The sequence below is a fragment of the Ranitomeya variabilis genome, chromosome 5 (assembly GCF_051348905.1).
Source record: "Ranitomeya variabilis isolate aRanVar5 chromosome 5, aRanVar5.hap1, whole genome shotgun sequence".
Classification (NCBI taxonomy): Eukaryota; Metazoa; Chordata; class Amphibia; order Anura; family Dendrobatidae; genus Ranitomeya; species Ranitomeya variabilis.
This window is the reverse complement of record NC_135236.1, coordinates 260293438-260315083: the sequence shown is the minus strand read 5'-3', so window position 1 is coordinate 260315083 and position 21646 is coordinate 260293438. Positions and strand designations below refer to the sequence as shown.

Below are 21646 nucleotides of genomic sequence, written 5' to 3'. Positions count from 1 at the left end.
AGTAATAACACAGGGACAAGAAACAATTATAGCAAACAGAGGTAGACTACACCAGGCCTGGGCAAATTTTGTCATTTTGGATATCCTGATACCTAAGGGAAAACGAAGTCTGGAAATTAAATATAACTCAACGGAAGTGCAGTGATGGCAGCATCATAGTCTGTTTAGCAGCAGTGGCCATCTAACCTATGTACACATGACCCCTTGATGCAGCTCTGGTGCACACGCAACAATGCATTGCCTTTGGAACCACCCTGTCAGGCTATGAGATTGTTGCTCCTTGCCATGGGCACCGAAGATTATAGTTACTGTGAGAATAAACAGTGGGATCCTGAAAAATGGCATCGGAGGGATGATTACTGCTGCAGGTAATAGTTACTGTGATAATAAACAGTGGGATCCTGGAAAATGGTATCGGACGGATGATTACTGCTGCAGGTCTTCGTTATTGTAATAATGGGGCATCCCTGAAAATGGCATCGGAGGAATGAATACTGCTGCAGCTAATAGTTACTGTGATAATGGGGCATCCCTGAAAATGGCATCGGAGGGATGATTAATGCTACAGGTTTCCGTTACTGTGATAATGGGGCATCCATGAAAATGGCATCTGAGGGATGATCACTGCTGCAGCTAATCGTTACTGTGATAATGGGGGATCCCAGAAAATGGCCTTGGAGGGAAGGTAACTGTAGTTACTGTAATAATAAACCGGAGAATATGGAAAAATTACATAAGAGGGATGATTACTGCTGCAAATTATGGTCACTGTGATAATAAACAGAGGGGTTGGGGTAAATTCATATTAAACAGAAGTGCAATCTATTGGTTCGAATCTCCACGAGAGTTCCAGTTTTTCTAGACCAGAAAATACATTTTAAAAAGCCTGTGAATGTAAGTTTCTCCAGAGATTGTGAGTAGCAGATCCAATCGGCTCTTCTTCCAGGAGCCAAAGAGATTCTCACCTCACTTATTCCGGACGGCTCAGTTGCATCCAACCGCTTTGCAAGTTCACTGCGTGCAGATCGATGCTGAAGGGAAGAACTGCTGAAATAAAATGTTAGAAAATCAGTAACAGAAACAGAGAAAGAGTTGTTGTCCTGTTCATGACATAAATGGAGCAGACAATGTCAGGCCTCTGGTGCACAGTCCATTCTCAATCAGCACATAAAAGGGCTACTATAAAGGTCCATTAGGCCTCTACTTTACCTCTGTATTCCTCCATTGTTATAAAGAGGCGCATGGAAAGTATTTTATCAGATTCTGTACAAATACCAGAAAAATAAACAAATAAAAATTGTGGCGTGTTGCTTCAACTTCCCAATGTACTGAGGTATTCAACCCAAAAGCAATGCTTCTAGGGAAAAATCTCTCCATATGTGGAGTCTGAAGGAGTCTGTACAGCATCACATAGAGGAAAGGAAGAAAAACCCAGGAGATTCCAGCAAAGGAGATCAAAATGGAATAAAAAAAATAAAAAAAAATACGATGGGACCCATGATAACTATGCAAGATGGGGGTAGACAATTCACCCTGTCATCACTACATAAACAGTATTCTTTTGTATAGACTACTGCTGTTGAGGGATATATTTACACACAATGGTAATGGTGGTGCTGTGGAGATCACAACAAGGAAAAAGTCCATATAGAAGCAGTTTTTTTTTTAACTGCAATTATGGAAACATTAATACTTACATTACATTGGGAACTGTGACTATTTAATCCAAAACCAAAATTGTAGAAACACACCCAACAAAAACCAAATGGATGGATTAACATGCATATTTTTTTGTCAAGTTGCCAAAGATTTCACAGTATGCAATGGGTGAAATTTGTGAAGAACCTCTGGGGGTGGGATTAATATCACATGGATTTATATAAGCACTCTGAGGAATAACGGTATTCATTAAATCTGTGTATGCGTTAATATACTCACCTACCGGAACTCTATCTGGGATCCGGAGCCGTTCTTCTCAATGACATCACTGCTCTTCTGTCTGGCTCACTCTACGCTCTATGTATGAGCCGGAAGTCTCTTTTACAGTGAAAGCCTATGGAGCCTTGTTCTGACACTCCATAGACTTACATTGTAGAAGTCACTCCCGGGTCACACAGAACGCTACGTGACCTGGAGGTCTGAAGAGCGGTGATGTCACTGAGAAGAGGAGCAGAACGATGCTAGAGAGAGAGGTGGTGAGCGAGTATATTAATACACTCACACTATTCACATAGACACACATTTAATGAAAAAAAGTATTAATGGGAGTGCTTCTATAAAATCCGTACAGCAGGTCAATTTTAATGTAGATACTTTTCCATAACGAGTAGATGAGATTTCTTCACTTTACTGCTACTTCAATACACTGAGGATTTTATGACACACACAAAAAGATTTAAAAAAAATCACAGCATTTCTGCTACTTCTGGCCTTTTTTAGGGTGGGGAATCAATTCTTAAATGCTAACTTATTTGTGAAATATTATCATTTTGTTTCTACGCCAGAAATATAAATTTATCACTTACTCTGCTTCACTACCATTAGTCCCTTTGGGGGTAAAAAAGATGTTGGCATTCACAGCGCTTTGCATCCAAGGGCGTCTCCCTGGATCACCTATGTCTCCAGTGACATCTCGTTTTAGAGCGCCCTGTACTTCCCTTGGCTCCAAGAACATGCTGACTGGACGGTCATTGTGTGAGACCAAACCAGTCTTCCCTTTAACTGTCAATCCTTTGATCTCAGTCTTAGAAGGAGGGCTCTTCCATGGTGTACTTTGTAATAGAAGAGACTGTGGCCTATCAGATTGCTTCTTTGTAGAACTCCTTGGTAAGTGCAAAGAGTTATCTTGATCTCTGTTATGTCCCTGTTCTTCTTGCAGTTTACGTTGTCTCTCCAGCTCCTGTTTTTCTTTGCGAATTTGCTCCATCATAAGTCTTTCTTTTTCTTGCTGTAACTGTTTCTGGAGCTCCTCTTTCTCTTTATTAAGTTTCTGAAGTCTTTGAAGGACGGTGTCTGAAGGAACAATTCCAAGATCATTGTGTTCCTGTGTTTTAAGCATTCCCTGGTTAGGGACATAAAAAGTAGGGAGGCTGCAGGAAAGTTGGGGATCACGACAATGAGATTTGTATGAAAAGGGGATGGACGTTTTGGCTGGTGCACTTTCTGACAGTTCGTGTGCAGAAGGCTTTTTTCTCCAGATAGATGCAGAGCTCCAGGCAATATCAACTGCATTGGTTAAAGGAGATGGGGAATGATGGGACATGGAGTCCGCCTGGATCTCTGAAGAGTCTTCATGCTGTGTTAGGAGTGTTTTTGTATCAGACACCGAAGACTCTTGGAGTGTGGGACTTGGCAAAGAAGATTGAACTGGCGATGTAACATGTCCATTGGACGAAACATTTTCTTCTTTACTAGAGCTTGAGTTTTCTTTAAAAGAAACACAAGTAATGCCATTAGAATGAGGCGTCCCACTATTAGAAATCCTCTCAGCTCCATTGGAGTGCGGTTTTGGTAAAGACTTTGCTGTTTTTGGACTCAAAATACAAGAACTAGGAAGCTCATTGTTGGAGTGAATTGTTGCTTTGTCACCGGTGGTTTGAATTTCATGCTTAGGAGTGTTTGCTAAGTCTTTTGTAACTGAGCTGACAGATGTACATGAGTGATAATCCATTGGTTCAGAAATAAAAGACTCTGCTTCTTGAGAAATCAAAGAGTCGGGCATTTCAAGGGAATCTTGTGAATTTTTACTGGAAATTTTAGGAGGTCTACGAGTTGGAGAATCAGATGTTTGGTTGTAGGATACCACAATTGCAGTAGGTTCCCCAGGAGGCTGTGGGTTTTCTTCACAGCTAATAAGTTCCAAACTGCCAAAAGATCCCTCACTTTCAGGGGTATCTGGAACTTTATCTAGAATTAACTCTGCAGACCAACGTCTTTCATCTGATGGAGATACTCCTCCACTACTACGGACTTTCAGCAATTCAAGACTAAACTGTGCCTGCTCTAGCTCTCTCATTCGACGACTTTCTCTTTTGGCTCGGACCACTTTTCTTTGATTAGGATCCTCCAAGGATTTTGGTCTCTCTCTGAACTGCACTTCACCAACTTTTGCAGAGAGTGCTGCACTTGGTGGGTTTGAGTGGCTCCGCTCAGAGATGTCTTCCCAATGGCTAACATCAGTGTCAGGAGATTGCAGTGGTGATTTGAAAACTGAACTACTATTATCATCCAAGGAATTGTCATCCAGCAAATGGTTTGGCATTTTTTGCTTTAATGATCGTACCCTAAGAAATAAAAATGAAAAATATATGAATAGTTTGGAAATTCCAGAAAATTAAAACTTGCTATAAATGGTTATGGCACAAATGTATTACCTTTGTCTTTCTAAAAATCCTCTGCATGCTGCCTGCAAAGTAATAATGTGTTTTCTCTTGCACTTATACTGTCTCCTTGCAGTGTGGCTCCTCCATGCAGTCTGGATGCATATTGCTGCCCTCTGCCTGCGAAGCCAGCATTTTCGCCAATATGTCTGTATAATGACAGTGGATCCCTTTAATTGCTGGTAACCTTGCCTGACTTTGTAACCTTTCCACCATGACTGTATAATGCAAGCAGCCTGATAAAAGTTGTGTTCTTTGGCTTGCATTTCTTCTTCACTCCATCTTTTTTTGTAATACCGCCAGTGTCTCTGCGATAGATGAGAAAATTATTAACCAACTCTTAAAAACCATGAACTAAAATAACGAGCAGCTGACATATAAGGTACCTGAATTGTGATAGCGGCATCTTTAAGGTGCAAAAATCTCTTGCGCTCTAGCATGGCTCTTAGCCATTGCTGTAAAAGGATGATGCGTTGTAACACTGTCTGATGTAACATGTCTCGCAGGCACTGTCGCTCCTGCTCCTTCAGAAAAACCTAAAAAGGCAAAGTAATGAAAAATCTAAAACCTGAAGAATTATTGCAAAGTAAAACAGGAGCAAGATAGAAAAAAAAAGTTATTTTATTTTGCAGGAAAAGTGGCGGATTATGGGTGCTCACCATGGTTTTGCCAACTTGATACTGATCCGGGCTGTGACCCATCCTCCAAAAAAATTCCTGAATCCTTTGGCGGGTAGGGGTAACATTTTTTGGCAGTAATATTGAAAACTGAGTTACAAAGTCCTAGAAAAGACAATCATATTGTATATTTACAATAGTGTCCACCGTTACATTTATTAAGATGATAAAATATAATTTACAACACTTGTTTTGTGGCCTATTTCTGGGATAACAGGGCTTGTTGTGTTAATCATTATATACCTGATAGACAGCTGGGTTATGTAGCTCTCAGACATTAATGACAGACATGGATTTCTGGCATTTTATGTGTTACTGTGCTATAGTTATTGAATACTTACAACTGAAAGCTTGCAGAGTGGGCAGCAACATTTCCATTCTACGGTAGGAGTTGGATGGATTCCTGATATGTAAGACCATGCCACTCATTGGCAGCTTTCTTCCAGTTACCGTTCATAAGAAGAGAGCTGTCAATCAGTAACCCGGCAAATTAGGAAAACATAAGATTCTTGCCTCCATAGTGGACGCATCACTGCACGCTGCAAACATCTAAGCGACAGACCATAAAATCAGCAGGTCTGGTATTACTTTATATTGCCCTCGGAAAGGGCAATCGTCTGGACAAATTCCCTTTAAGGTGTATAATGCTTGAAATATCAAACCCTGCTAACATCCTTATTCTAATTGTATTTCTCTGATTCTCTTCCAATCCCATGATGTACATATACATACACAAACTCCCAGGCCTCTGCTAGAGGACTCGAGAATGAGAAAGAAGAACAAAGACCACTCCCATTGGGGTAGAGAGGGAAGTATATAGATATACAGTCACTGGCCACTTTATTAGGTACACCTGTCCAACTTCTTGTTAACACTTAATTTCTAATCAGCCAATCACATGGCGGCAACTCAGTGCATTTAGGCATGTAGACATGGTCAAGACAATCTCCTGCAGTTCAAACCGAGCATCAGTATGGGGAAGAAAGGTGATTTGAGTGCCTTTGAACGTGGCATGGTTGTTGGTGCCAGAAGGGCTGGTCTGAGTATTTCAGAAACTGCTGATCTACTGGGATTTTCACGCACAACCATCTCTAGGGTTTACAGAGAATAGTCCGAAAAAGAAAAAAAATCCAGTGAGCGGCAGTTCTGTGGGCGGAAATGCCTTGTTGATGCCAGAGGTCAGAGGAGAATGGGCAGACTGGTTCGAGCTGATAGAAAGGCAACAGTGACTCAAATCGCCACCCGTTACAACCAAGGTAGGCCTAAGAGCATCTCTGAACGCACAGTGCGTCGAACTTTGAGGCAGATGGGCTACAGCAGCAGAAGACCACACCGGGTACCACTCCTTTCAGCTAAGAACAGGAAACTGAGGCTACAATTTGTACAAGCTCATCGAAATTGGACAGTAGAAGATTGGAAAAACGTTGCTTGGTCTGATGAGTCTCGATTTCTGCTGCGACATTCGGATGGTAGGGTCAGAATTTGGCGTAAACAACATGAAAGCATGGATCCATCCTGCCTTGTATGGAGCATCTTTGGGATGTGCAGCCGACAAATCTGCGGCAACTGTGTGATGCCATCATGTCAATATGGACCAAAATCTCTGAGGAATGCTTCCAGCACCTTGTTGAATCTATGCCACGAAGAATTGAGGCAGTTCTGAAGGCAAAAGGGGGTCCAACCCGTTACTAGCATGGTGTACCTAATAAAGTGGCCGGTGAGTGTGTGTGTGTGTGTGTGTGTGTGTGTGTGTGTGTGTGTGTGTGTGTGTGTGTGTGTGTCTACTGTATATATATAATTGTCTAAGGTCCATTTCCGTCTGTTTGTCTGTAACACAAATCCCGCGTCACTGATTGGTCACGCCCAGCCGGCCGCGACCAAACAGCGATATTGGGGTGGGATTTAAACACCACGTCACTTTTTACTATTGATGCTGCCTATGCAGCATCAATAGTAAAAAGATATAATGTTAAAAATTTTTAAGTTTTTTTTAAAAAGTGATATTTTCACCATTCGGCGTCCCCGGCAGCTTTTCCCGCTCCTCATGATGCTCCGGTCCCAGTAATGCTTTGTGGTAATGACCCCAGATGACGTAGCAGTCTCACGACACCGCTACATCATCACGGGTTATTGCTGCAAAGCATCACTGGGAATGGACCTGGCGGGAGCATCGCTAAAGGCCTGGGCTGTTTCCGGTGGGCCGCCAGAAGGTGAGTATATAACTATTTTTTATTTTAATTCTTTTTTTAAAAGGGATATGGTGCCCACACTGCTAAATACTATGTGGGCTGTGTTATATACTGCGTGGGCTGTGTTATATACTGCGTGGGCTGTGTTATATACTGCGTGGGCTGTGTTATATACTGCGTGGGCTGTGTTATATACTGCGTGGGCTGTGTTATATACTGCGTGGGCTGTGTTATATACTGCGTGAGCTGTGCTATATACTACGTGGCTGTGTTATATACTACGTGGCTGTGTTATATACTACGTGACTGTGCTATATACTACGTGGCTGTGCTATATACTACATGGCTGTGCTATATACTACATGGCTGTGCTATATACTACGTGGGCTGTTATATGCTACGTGGGCCGTGCAATATACTACGTGGCTGTGTTATATACTACGTGGCTGTGTTATATACTACGTGGCTGTGTTATATACTACGTGGGCTGTGTTATATACTACGTGGGCTGTGTTATATACTACGTGGGCTGTGTTATATACTACGTGGGCTGTGTTATATACTACGTGGGCTGTGTTATATGCTACGTGGGCTGTGCAATATACTACGTGGCTGTGTTATAAGCTACGTGGCTGTGCTATATGCTACGTGGGCTGTGTTATATGCTACGTGGCTGTGCTATATGCTACGTGGGCTGTGTTATATGCTACGTGGCTGTGCTATATTTCTCTGCTGTATCTGTGCATCATGAATCATGGTATGTGTTAAAGGGGGGGCCCACTGAGACTCTTTCGCCCGGGGCCCTCAAAAACCTGGAGCCGGCCCTGGCTTCACTGATTGGTCGCAGTCCGGCCGCGAATTGGCCCAGGATTTGAACCACGCTTCGCTGATTGGTCGCGCCCGGCCGTCCGAATCCAATGTATTCATTGCATTATTCTTAAATCTTCATAAATAAACTATATTCATATTCTAGAATACCCGATGCGTTAGAATCGGGCCACCATCTAGTAATATAAATAAATGTTTAAGCTATAAAGCATCTCTCTAGTAAGAAGTGAGATAACAGGAGGCACTAAAATGAGAAAAAGGCCCTAATATATATTTGCTCCATGTGAATGGACAGCTGAAAAAGCAGTTGTGGTGTCTGACCTGAAAGGGAACTTTGCAGCTATAACCAGACTGGCGAATTCGGACAGTTTCCAGCATTCCTGTGTAACGAAGTTGTCTGAGCACTAATGAGTCATTGAAACGTAAAGGCACCTGTGAAATAGAGTAAAAACAAAATCATAGTGTGGTGTGGTTATTAACAAAACCTTTTTCCTATCTTGTAGTTTGGATCTTTTCACAGAAAACATCAATTTCCTCATTTTGTAAGAGCTGTTTGATACTCGTGTTACTAAAATCTGTGTTGTCAACAGAGTTAAGGGAAAAAAAACAACTAAAAATATATGTTTTATTAGCCATACATTAAAATCAGAACTCTAAAATCAAAAATTAAAATAGGGTAAAACCAAGACAGAGTTCTAAGAGGGAAAATAGGGATTTTTGTGTACTCACCGTAAAATCCTTTTCTCCGAGCCAATCATTGAGGGACACAGGACCATGGGTATTATGCTGCTGCCACTAGGAGGACACTAAGTGAATACAGAAAGATTAACTCCTCCCCTGCAGTATACACCCTCCTGCTGGTTCCAAGTGAACCAGTTCGGTAACAAAGCAGTAGGAGTTTAAAACTATGAACAATGACAAACTATGTCAAAACCAAAAAAACAAACAAGCCATCAGGCATACAGGGTGGGTGCTGTCCCCCCCAATGATTGGCTAGGAGAAAAGGATTTTACGGTGAGTACGCAAAAATCCCTATTTCTCCTACGCCTCACTGGGGGACACAGGACCATTGGACGTCCTAAAGCAGTCCCTGGGTGGGGAACAACACAACTGCTATTACTCCATGTACCAACAAGTTACAGATGCGGTCCTGCCGCCTGCAGAATTCGTCTGCCAAGGGCCGCATCTGCAGGGGAGAATGAATACTGTAATGTTTTGTGAAAGTATGCAAACTGGACCAAGTCGCAGCTCTGCAGACCTGTTGTGCTGACACCTGGTGCTGAATGGCCCAAGAGGCACCCACTGACTGAGTGGAATGTGCCTTAATCCCTGCTGGTACAGGTTCACCCCTAACATGGTAGGACTCCTGAATAGCCGAGCGGATCCACTTGGCTATTGTGGCCTTTGAAGCGGGTAGACCCTTCCTATGCCCCTCTGGAAGCACGAACAGGGCATCTGACTTGCGAAAAGACGCCGTCTGTGAGACATATCTCTTCAGGGCTCTCACCAGATCTAGGGTGTGAAGAGCCTTTTCGATGCGATGTATCGGTGCCGGACAGAGGGAGGGCAAAACAATATCTTTGCTGAGATGGAAAGAAGAGACAACTTTCGGCAAAAAGGACAGGGACGTCCTCAGAACCACCTTATCTTGTTGAAAATTCAGGAACGGGACTCGGCAGGGCAAGGTCGCTAACTCCAATACTCGTCTGATTGACGTGACCGCAACCAGGAAAGCTACTTTCCAGGAAAGAAAAGATAGAGAGACTTCCTGCAGTGGTTCGAAAGGGGCCTCTTGTAAAACCCCCGAGAACCAAATTAAGATCCCAAGGTTCCAACGGCATCTTATAGGGAGGCACCACATGAGAGACTCCCTGAATGAAGGTCTTCACCTGTAATCTATTGGCAATCCTGCGCTGGAACAAAACTGATAAGGCCAAAAATTGCCCTTTGAGTGAGCTAAGAGTGAGACCTGACTCCAAGCCGGTCTGCAGAAATTCCAGGATGGAAGGAATGGAAAAGTCATGGGGAGAACGGCCACGGTCTTTGCACCATGAGAAAAAAGTCTTCCAGGTGCGATGGTAAATGCTCATAGACGTGAGTTTCCTAGCACTAAGCATTGTAGAGATCATCTGCCGAGAAAAACTGCTTGAGCTAGAACCCAGGATTCAACGGCCACGCCGTTAAACACAGGGCCTCAGAGTTCTGGTGGTAAATAGGACCCTGGAACAACAGATCTGTGCGATCCGGAAGTCACCAGGTGACGTCGGTGACCAGTTGGACTAGTTCCGCCTACCATGCCCGGCGCAGCCAATCTGGCGAAATCAGGATTACAGGTACCCCTTCCGCTCTGATCTTCTTGATGACCTTCGGAAGCAAGGGAAGCGGAGGAAATATATACGGAAGCCGAAATTGATGCCACGGGAGGACGAGTGCGTCTGCTCCGATGGTTACTGGGTCGTGCGACCGAGCTATGAAGTCGGGAACCTTAGTGTTAAGCCTCGAGGCCATCAGATCCACATCTGGAGTCCCCAGCAACAACAGATCTGCTGGAAAACCTCCGGATGGGGAGACTACTCTCCCGAGGCAAGACCCTGGCGACTGAGGAAATCAGCCGCCCAATTCTCTACACCCAGAATGTGGACTGTCGAGATCACCAAGCGGTTCCTCTCGGCCCAACGGAGAATGTGACCTACTTCGATCATGGCCGCCTTGCTGCGGGTACCCCCCTGACGGTTGATGTACGCCACAGGTGTGGCATTGTCGGACTGAATCCTGATGGGCTGACCTGGTAGGAGGTGATGGAACTGCAGGAGGCCTAGCTTGATTGACCGTATCTCTATAATGCTGAGCGGTAAACGCGACTCTCGAGGAGACCAGAGTCCCTGAGCTGTGTGATGGCAGAACACTGCCCCCCAAGCCAAGAAGGCTGGCATCTGTGGTCACCACTAGCCAATGAACTGGAAGGAAGGACTTCCCATAATTGAGCGAAGACTTCAATGTCTACCACCTGAGGGTCTGTCTGACCCACTGAGAGAGGCAGAAACGACGGTCGAGAGAGAACGGATTCCTGTCCCAAGCCGCCAGAAGTGCGTGTTGCAAGGGGCGGAGGTGTAGCTGTACAAATGGAACCGCCTCTATAGCTGCTACCATCTTGCCGAGAACTCTCATACTGAAACGCAGAGAGTGGGGAAAAGAGAGGGAGAGCATCTGAGTTCCCTGCTGTAAGGCTGAGACCTTTTCCGGAGGAAGGATCACCAACCCCTGGAAAGTGTCCAGGATCATTCCCAGAAAGGGAATTAGCTGAGCCGCTAATGGCGAGGACTTTTTGAAGCTTATCTTCCAACCCGGGCGAGAAAGAGTATTTAGTGTGATGCTCACGCACTCATTGCAGGCATGAAAAGGTGGTCCCTTGATCAAGATATCGTCTAGATACGGTAGCACTACCACCTCCCGAGCGTGAAGGATGGCCATGGCAGCTTGGTGAAGACTCTGGGGGCAGTGGCGTGGCCAAAGGGCAAAGCAGTGAATTGAAAACGTTCCTCTTGGACTGCAAATCGTAGAAATCTTTGGTGAGGGGGAAAAATCGGGATGTGAAGGTAAGCGTGCTGGATGTCTATGGACGCTAAGAACTCTCCTTTTTCAATTGAAGCGATGACAGAATGGAGCGATTACATTCTGAACCGTCACGCTCTGACGAAGTTGTTCAACAATTTTAGGTCCAGTATGGGCAGCACTGTTCTGTCCTTTTTGGGAACTATGAAAAGGTTCGAGTAAAAACCCTTGAACCTTTCGTTTTGCAAAACCGTGATAATGACCCCATCCTTTCTGAGGGCATCTATGGCTCGAAAGAACGCTGCTGCTTTTGCCTTGGGAGGAGAGGACAGGAAGAAACGCGTTGGTGGGAGAGACAAAAACTCTGTTTTGTATCCGGAGGACACTAGATCCGAGCTTGCTGTTGCTGGTTCCGAAAGGGTCGTACGGGCCTCTGCTGGAGAAGAAACTTACTCTTCCCTCCAGTGGCGTTGGAGATTAGTTGATAAAGTTTTTCTCCAGTCTCTGAGCCATAGGGCCCTCCTAATGGTGATGGCATTTGTTGCTGAGTGGGAAGCGCAGTTAGCCGCATCCAAAGAAGCGGACACCACGAAGTCCCCGGCCCGAGACATCTGATTAGCGAGGCATGCCACCTCAGTAGGGGGGAGGTCAGTATCCTGAATGGCTGCGGACAAGACCTCAGCCCAATGGGCCATAGCTTTAGCCACCCAGGTCACGGCAAAGGATGGAAAGAGTGCAGCTCCAGAAGCCTCAAAAACCAAACGAGCAAGATTGTCAATTTGACGATCTGTAGGATTTTTGACTGCGGCGCCATCGGACGAAGATAAAAGAGTTTTAGAAGCAAGCCACGATATGGGAGGATCCACCGGGGGGCAGGGGGGACTGTAACCAATTCTTTTTTAAATCAGGAGCAAAAGGATATTTAGACTCCATGGGCTTCTGCCCCGTGAAGCGTTTATCCGGTCGGTCCCTATGTCTCTCAGCAATGTCCTTAAACTCGGGGTGGTTGGCAAACACTCCTGGGCAGTTACCAGGTCACAGGCTGTGCAGAACGCAGTATTGTGGCCCCGGGGCAAAGAAACCTTGCAAGTGGTACATGAAGCAAAAAACAGTGTGTGTGTCTTGTTAGTCTTTTTGGAAGTTTTAGATTGAGACATAGTGTACTCTGTTTCTTTGCTTCCAGAGAGATAGAGGGAGGATGTACTGGCAGAGGAAGGGTTAAGCTAAGATTCTGCAGCTTACCCAGGTCCTGTGTCTTGAGTCCCAGGGGAGGTGACGCTGTCTGTGTCCCCACAGCGCTTCTGTCAGCACTGCTCCTGCTGTAGTCCAGGCCCAAACGAGGAACGCTGCTGCTGCAGTGCTATGGGTATAGTAAGATGGCGGCCAAGATAAGGAGGGCGCTTCTCGTTTGGGACGAGAAGCGCCAGAGCACATGGGCGGCTCCACCCCCAGTAGGCGTGGCCGTAAAAATGCGGCCTATCCCAGCTAGAAGCGGGGTCTAAATTTTGGGAGCCGAGAAAAGTGCGGGCCACGGTAGTCTGCCGCAGTGCCCCCCGCACCTGCGGCCTGTCCCGGCCAGAAGCCGGGGACTAGATTTTGGGGCCGCGGCCTTACACCGCCGCACCTGCCGAGCCTCAGGAGCTGGGGAATGGGCTGGAGCCCTGGTGACGTTGGGAAGAGCAGCCGAACACTGGGGCACCTCCCCTTCCCAGGGACCAGGACCCCTCTGAGCCTCCGCAACCAGCTTCTCCTTCTCACGGATTGCAGGTGTGCTGGTCCTGGTATTCACTCTCAATCCACCATCCCCCTAGACAAGGGGGGTGGAGAGAGTCTTTCTGCTGCCTTCCATCATCCGCCAAGTCAGTGGTGATGCAGTGGGGGCTGCACGGACACCATAGTGGGGGCCTCAGTACTGGGCAGAATGTCCTGCTATAAGCCTGGCTCCAGGAGAGGGTACATGGAGGCGACACTCCATGTGCTCGCCTGTTGTCGGTGTGGGGAGATTGGGACCCGAAGGAACCGTCGCCCCTAAAGTCAGCTCGGGCATGGCTTTGAGTCATCGCAGGAGAGGGTACGGGGAGGAACTCTCCGCGTTCTCGCCTTTTGATGATTCGGGGGAGATAGGAGCCTAGAAAGGATCCATCGCCCCCTTCACTCCGTTAATTAAAAAATAAAAATTTATAGAAAATAAAAAATAAAATAAAAACGTTGAGGTCTGAAAACCAGACCCAAGTGCCTCCCAGAGACACTAAGCAATAACTGGTTCACTTAGAGCCAGCAGGTGGGTGTATACTGCAGGGGAGGAGTTAATCTTTCTGTATTCACTTAGTGTCCTCCTAGTGGCAGCAACATAACACCCATGGTCCTGTGTCCCCAATGAGGTGTAGGAGAAAAATATATAAGGGTTTGTTTTTATTTATGCAGTATCCCACCACTTCTGGTACTACCACTGGAGCTCTGAATGCTCACTGCAGTGCCGCTCCAATTCTGAGAAGAAAACCCCTGATGAAGCTTGAGAAAGGAAGGGGGCAAACGCGTCAGGATTATGGACCTCCTCAATATTGTAACAAGCTAAGCACGATCATACTAAGTGGGAACATGTATCTGTATTGTTGGATTCTAGGTTTACAATTGGCCTATATTTGCCACTATGCATGGGTCTAATAATGTCTTTCGGCTTTCAGAAAGTGACTAAGATGGACTATAATTTTTATATGTTACGTTTCTAAGCATTCTATTGAATGGTTACAACACAAACGTTTTATTCTTTTGTCTCATGCATATCTGTGACAGAACGGCTTAATATCCATGCCCTAAAATACCCTGGGTACTCACTGGAATCTTCCATAATGTAATTATGTTCTTTATTTACCAATTTCTAGTGTCACTCTCCTTGGCGAGAGAGTACTTTTACGATTAGTTTTTAGGGGCTATTGGTTCAAGCCATACATTATTTAGTATTCTTGACGTCAATTACCACTGCTGGGACTCACTAGGGCTATTCATCGTTGAGCGGGGGCACCATATCGTCTACGTTAGGGTTTAACATAGGGTACACCTAGGGGCAGATATTCCTATTCTGGCAGTCCAAGATTACCTATAGATATATTTTCCCTATTAGAGCCCAGTCTTAGTTTTACCCTATTTTCATTTTTGTTTTTAGTGCGGATTTTAATGTATATCTAATAAAACAAATTTTTAGGGTTTGTTTTTTTTCGCTTTACTCGGTTGGTAATTGACTTTGGGACCTCCTACCCTCTAAACCTGTTTTTGGTCTGCTAAAATATGTGCTACCCCTTGCATTAAAATCAATAAACACTGCATTAAAAGTGGTAAAAGGGTGTATCTCAAAATAACCTCCACATTCTTGCTTTATGGAAGAAAAATGTCCTGTGGCATTTTGGTAGGCGAAAGTCTGAATTGTTAGTACAGAAAACTGAAAGCCCTTCTTCAACCAAAAGAAAGAAGTGCATTTTACACTGGCTGTACTCTAGATTACCTGTAAAGTGTTATCCATGAAATCTCATATCAAAACATATTTTTTTTTTTTATAACGAGAGACTCAGAAACTACAATTCGAAGTGTGAACCAATAAGATTAAAATCAAGCATAGAGGGGAATCATAATTTAGGTCTGTCTTGTGAATTTTGTAAACTGAAAAAATCCAGACTAGGACTTTGTAGCTCAAACCAAAGAAAATCTATATAAAATCTTAATAAAAAGTTAAAGGGATCATCCAATCCTATATGCCTAAGTAGAAAAACAAAAAATAGCACATACACCCTATACCGATGCCGTTCCAAAAATCTTGAAGCCAAGTCGCTTGAGGAATCTGTGACCTTGGTATGCCACATACACTTCAATCAGTGGTATCTAATGGGCAGAATCACTTACACTTTTTTCAGAGGAACCTCAAACTCCTGAAGGAATTGTGAGAATTGCAGTCACTGATTGGTTGCAATTTTCAAGTGACATAAGGCCACGCGAGACTTGGCACAGAGATTGCTTGAACGGAGACAGTATGGGAGCCGAGTACGAGGCGTTTTTATTTTACAATGGGGAATATGATATTTAAGAAGGGGATGTCCGAGTAGTGAACATCCTGCTTATTTTCACAGGAGAAAAAAGAAGAATAGGTGGCTCTGTACGCAAGACAACAAAAACGGATTCCAGATTAGAGTTTACCTTTTCTGCATTAGAACGGATGCATTTCACAAAATAAGGTTCTGCCTGCCCCAAGGTTTCCATCAGTTTGTTTAAGGATGCCTAAAAAGAGAAGAGAAGTGACAACTTTCAGCACCTCCTGGCATAGTGGCAAATGGCATTTTGATGAGAAATATTCCAGAGACAGGCGAGTTGTACCTGGAACTGAGCACTAATACTTGGTGGCTTCTTCTTCTTATGAAGATGCAGCAAGGACTTGGTAATGCGATCGTGAAGGGTGAGATTGGACAGATGTTTCAGGGACTTCACATCCAATAGATGCTGAGGTTTCATACAGAGATAAGAACAAGATTTGGCATATGAAATCCTTATTAGACAAGAACAGATTACAATCAGATTTGGTAGAGAACTTCAATGAATAGTTTGAAAGGAGGAAAATGACACAGAATGGATGCTACGGAGCCGTTGAGCTCAGAGAGGCTTTCATTCATTCTCACTCACCTTAGGAAGAGAAGGTTTAGATTTTGTGTTCTTATTTCTCCTGTGAATAAATGGTTAAATAACATTTTTAGTGTCTTATGATTCTTAGTTCAATATTGACAAGTATATCCATGTGTGATATTTTCATTTGCCCTTGCTCTGCCAGCCCATCTATTCTAATATCATAATGATAAGAGTAAAACGCGTGCCCTGACCCCCCTTTTCATGCACAGATTTCTTTCGGCAAAAATGTCCCTCTAACCAAGGCTTTCGGTTTTGATAAGTGCTCTTACATAAGAATGCCATGTGCCCTTTCTAGCAGTTTGCTATCGCTGGTGTTCACATTGGAAGTGGAGGAGCTGATGAAGATTCCACCACCCTCAAGGAAGGAGTTGGAGGACGACAGCCGATGTCTTCTTGTTGACCATGTCATTTCCCTAAAATAGAAATTCACTCAACGAAAATGGCATTCTGAGGGTTAAACATGACTACACACAAAAAAAAACTGTTACAGAAGATAGACTGGAAGAAAAGAGAAAAGTGTTACAGGCCCTGAATTCACTTACCGTGGAGTTCGTTCTTGTATTGTGTTTACACCCTGTAGATCAGAGAGGGGCGTACGAGGTGTTGGGCGAGGAATATCTGGAAAGAAAAAGGAATCTTAGATTTAAAATGACTATAAAAAAGGGAACTAAAAAGTCCCCACACAGATGGTCCGTGTGCCTACTCCATACAATTGTGGCACTGTGTCTGTGTTTTGGACTCTACAAGTGATTGCGTGAGAGAAGGTGTTCGGTCAGATGTGCTGCTTTAACCTGTCACAATATCATCCTGTATGACTGTGTGCTTGTGTATTGGTGCAGGACTAAAGTGTAAGCAACATGCCCATGTAACCAGTTCTCGCAGATCCTCACTTTTCCTGCAGACCTAAAAATGGTGTTAGAAATAGAAGCACATTAATATATGCAAGACATGAGCACAGGCAACAGTTGTAGAAAAAGGTGCACAGAAGCCACAGTGATCATTCCCATGCCAAAAAATGGAGTGCTAGAGATATTAAAGGCAAAAGCAAGTAGGAAAACATGCAGATGGGTTAAATGGAAAGAAAAGAAAAATGCCATACAAAGACCTAGAATGAGAACCAAATGCTTCCTGCATGGCCAGAGTGTGCACGGTCCACTTACCATGCACTGTACTACAGCAAAAACTACACAAGTTTACAAGGGCTTCAAGAAAACATAAAACTAAAAAAACAACCCCATAATCTTTGGGAAGAAGCTAGCAATCATTAACCCTTAATTTATAATGTGCACAAGACAGGTAGTAAGAAAACGGATCTCCACGTATGGGTGTCATTAAGAGTGGATTATTAACCAGATGGGCAATTTACGCTGACTACTATGGTAAAAATATTCATTCTATGTCTACCATAAATAACAGAAGGAAATAACAACTTTCTTCACACTTCTAGAAAACGTTTGATTCTCATTCTTTGGCTAGAAAGGGTTCCTAATGATGAGGGTCTCATGATCAGATCTGGGTTAAATCAGACGTCTCAAGGCCTCGACTAACACCATCTTGTCTTACACTAAGACTTCTCGTGAGCTTTCCATCATTGACTGCATTTGTGACAAACTTGAAAGCTTTGAGAACTAACTGAATAATTAAAGTACAGGCTGGTGTCAGAAAAAAGGATTTTGTCACCTTTATTCGGGTATGCCAGTGTAAAGTGTAACTGCACTTAAAGGGGTTTTTCAGTTTAGGAAAACTCATGCCCACCCCTGGCTGCATTTTGTTTTAGAAAAATAAACTTTTTTTTACTCTCCCTCCCCGGGTCCAGAGTGGAGTCTCCTCTGCTTCTCCCGCTGTCTGCAGCGCTGATGTCAAATCAACAGTGCTGCAGACAATCATTGACTCATTGGATCTGAGGGGCTAGTGCCACATACGTGATTTTAGCACTGTAAATAATAGCAGACACAAGGGGTAGCGTTGGAGACACATCGCTGGACCAGGGGAGGATGAGAAATGTACAGTTATTTAAAATAAATAAATAACTGCAGTCAGAGCATGGAAAATCCATTTTATGTAGAAATTTATATAGTTTAATATATCTGTCTTGAAAATAATTTAGAAACGACTATTTAAAAGGGATGTCCATTCTTGAGCTACTCAAAAGAAAACTCACCAATATCGGATTGGAGGGCGTTCTACATCCAGCACTCCCATTGATCAGCTTTGGCAATGGCCACGGGGCCAGAACACCATAGCTCCGCTCACTTTGTAGTGATACCGGTGGGCTGCAGCTCAATTGCTATTTTATTGCAACTTTAATAGGAGCTGAGCTCTTGTACCCAGGTCTGGCTACTTCACATGGAATGGGTCTATGTGGTTTGGCTCTGTGTGCTGTATGCATCTGACCACTACTGTTGAAAAGCAGCTGATTGGTGAGGGAGCTGGGTGTCCGACTTCAACCAGTTGGGATATTGATGTCTTATCTTAAGAATAGGTTATCAATAAATGTCTCACTCCTTAAGAAGAACTTGGGCTATAAAAAATAAGTTAAATATCTTGTAAAATTCCGCTCCTTTGTTTCTTTTGGAGCTCATCATGTGAAATCTCTGCTTGTAGTTCAACTAGGCTTATTTTAGCAACTTCTGAAGGCACGCTCTTATACCCCTTCCTCCCAGTTAATGCCAATTGCAGCTCGGCAACGTCCGTTACTGCTAGATCTATGATTAGCAATATTTTGGGAAAATAGTTGAAATCGTACACCCCCAGAGAAGACTCTTAAGACATACCAGCTGAACTTCAAGTGGAGACTTCACATACTGTGTGCCTGGAGAAACACATGTGAATGTCTCTGAAATGGATGGACATATGGCAAAAACGGAAAAAAGCGACAAAATCAGAGGAGCTCAGGGATATTTAAAACTTATTCAACTCTTTTTGAGCAAGTGACAACTCCTCTTTAAAGTTTTCTACTTTGCTAAAAGCAGAATCTCATTGGTGTGGTTGGAGGTTCAATTTACACATACATTTTTTCAGGTCTCATATAAAGATTATATTAACTAGTGGCATTGTCCAGGAACAGAGTAATACATTTGGGGGAATCTATTATTCTCTATGTAATGAAGTTTGAAGACGTATAGCACTAAAGATAAATATTTTTTTACGTTTGCCCTAAGCTGGGTGGCCAATGCATCATAAAGGAACGATGAATCAAAAATGATTCTGATACAAAATCCTCTTCTAATAGTCATTAATTTCATTTCTATAGTACTTGGTAGCTGTGACAGCCACCACTTTCATTTTGTCTGGGGTGTTGGCACATTTAGTCGATTGAGGGTGGGTTATAATGTCAGTTTCCAGGTTGATTGTAATTTCTTTGGGTTATAAATTATTTTGCAAGCATGTTAATAACAGTACTCGTGTCACTAACCTGTGAAATGCACCAATAGAGGATGATTATATTACGTTGCACATAGTTCAGTTTTATGTAGGTTTGTGGACATATAGCAAGCATACAAGTCAAGACAGAAGGGTACGGAAAGGTTTTCGTGCAGTAAAAGAAGAAGCCTGCTCTAATTTCTTCGGTGGTCCGCTCAGGAATCTGTGTGTGTTTTACATGTGTATAGATGATAAGAATGGAGCCTTGTGTGTGAATTTGCAGAGGATTTTGGGACGGCAGCCTTACTGTATTGGTCGTTCTGACACCTCTGCAGGATCTGTAAACTCCTTTGGTGGACGGGGTGCTGCAGAAAGCTAAAGCTAGAAAGGCCTTTGTGAGATGAGCCAGGAGGCCCCGGGGTGCTGAGGGGGCCCGAGCCTTGAGAGCAAACACACAGGAAGAGAAGACAGAGATAGATTAACCAGAGAGAGCGCAGAGTAACAACTCCCAGCAAAGATAGAGGCAGAATACCCCAAAGATGCATCTACTAAACCCAGAAATAAGAGACAGAAGTAAGAGAGCTGGGACATCATAAGGCAACCATGAGGTACACTTATGACATAAGCATGTGAACATATGTCTACAATATACCAGTTGGTAAATTTGCAAATTCAGTTTCAAAATATTTATCCAATCAAAAAGAAAACCCTGAATAAATCCCAGAAAAATCTACACTCACAAACCACCTGTAAGGTAATAGAAGGACTACAAAATAAGGATCCAAACATTCCCTTCAGCCTCATTCCACGGATAACGATCACATAGCATGTTCCAAGCCACTTACCAGTTTTCTTGCCCGTGCTATTTTTTCCGCTCTGCCTAAAAGCCCAGAGAGCTCTGAAAACTGCTCTTAATAATGCCCAACGAAAAGCTCCAACTGGACTAATCGCAATCATTCCACGGATAAAGGCGTTCCGGCTGCTGCGCAGTAAGGCCACTATGTCGGGGCGCATGTGATCTGTGTTCTTCTCACGAAAATCCTACAACATATATACACCTAGCTAGGACTTCTTTGTAAATTAAATTATACAGGTAGACAAGATTATTGCACAAATCACACATGAGCATATTTACAATAAAACCACAACTTAGGAATATTATCATTATACTTCAACTATACTTCAATTACTGCTAATCACACCCGTCTCTGCCAGGGAAGGCTATGGAGGCCCGACATTTCTTACGTTCTGACTCCAAGAGAGGTTCACAGCATGGGCCCCTCTAAGATATCCATACAGCTTAAGAGGAGATACAGACATGAAAATACTCACAAAAAGTGAGCTATCCCATAGCATAACAATAATTTAGGAATGCTAGGGGTCCCAGCGGTTTGATCCTCGGTAATCCCAATAATGTGGTTCTGTAACACAGGAACTTGGCTCAAAAGAGCCTTCACTCCATTCAAGTTGTGTCCGGTTCCAAAGTCCCACATTCAGGATCACTGGAGGTGCAAGTGGTCAGAACACCAGCAATCAATAAGTTATTCCCTAACCTATGGATAGTGGATAACTTACTATTTTGGGAATAATCCTTCAAAAAGCTTTATTTGCACTTAGAGGGAAACCCCCCCCCCCCCCCCAGGAGTTTGGAACTAAAAGAGCCACCTCTCTTTTAGTTCAGGTCCCTGGCACTGCTAAAAGAATCGTTTTTGAAATTTGTCCCTCATACCTCGAAATCGCCAGGGATTCAGGTCTTTCCTCCCTAATCCAAACGCCTCACAACCGTCAATCATGGCCTCTGCGCGCCGGTCGCCACCTCCTCATCCTTCATTATCGTCCCGGCGCCTGCGCTGTAAGTTCGAAGGGAAGCGCAACTGCACATGCCCGAAAAAAAAAATAACTGTGCAGGCGCCGGGGACGCTAATGAAGGAAGAGGAGGCGATGCCCGGCGCGCAGAGGCCATGATTGACGGCTGTGAGGCGTCTGGATT

The 21646-nt window shown here is 43.9% G+C and overlaps 1 protein-coding gene across 6 annotated transcripts in view; it reads right to left on the bottom strand.

Annotated features, from left to right (window-relative positions):
- MYO9A (myosin IXA) overlaps nt 1-21646 on the bottom strand; it is a 175229-nt gene that overhangs the window by 53639 nt on the left and 99944 nt on the right. For 3 of the 6 annotated variants that reach the window (XM_077264134.1, XM_077264138.1, XM_077264136.1), the window contains exons 14-26: nt 20502-20697; nt 19964-20095; nt 16836-16911; nt 16563-16706; nt 16291-16330; nt 15988-16110; nt 15811-15891; nt 8395-8505; nt 5039-5161; nt 4766-4915; nt 4374-4687; nt 2526-4283; nt 966-1047 (exon numbers count right to left, since the gene is read on the bottom strand). In XM_077264134.1, coding sequence (XP_077120249.1) covers nt 966-1047; nt 2526-4283; nt 4374-4687; nt 4766-4915; nt 5039-5161; nt 8395-8505; nt 15811-15891; nt 15988-16110; nt 16291-16330; nt 16563-16706; nt 16836-16911; nt 19964-20095; nt 20502-20697 — 3330 coding nt within the window. The remainder of the gene's footprint in view (nt 1-965; nt 1048-2525; nt 4284-4373; nt 4688-4765; nt 4916-5038; nt 5162-8394; nt 8506-15810; nt 15892-15987; nt 16111-16290; nt 16331-16562; nt 16707-16835; nt 16912-19963; nt 20096-20501; nt 20698-21646) is intronic. The other 3 variants (XM_077264135.1, XM_077264140.1, XM_077264137.1) reach the window with 2 other exon arrangements.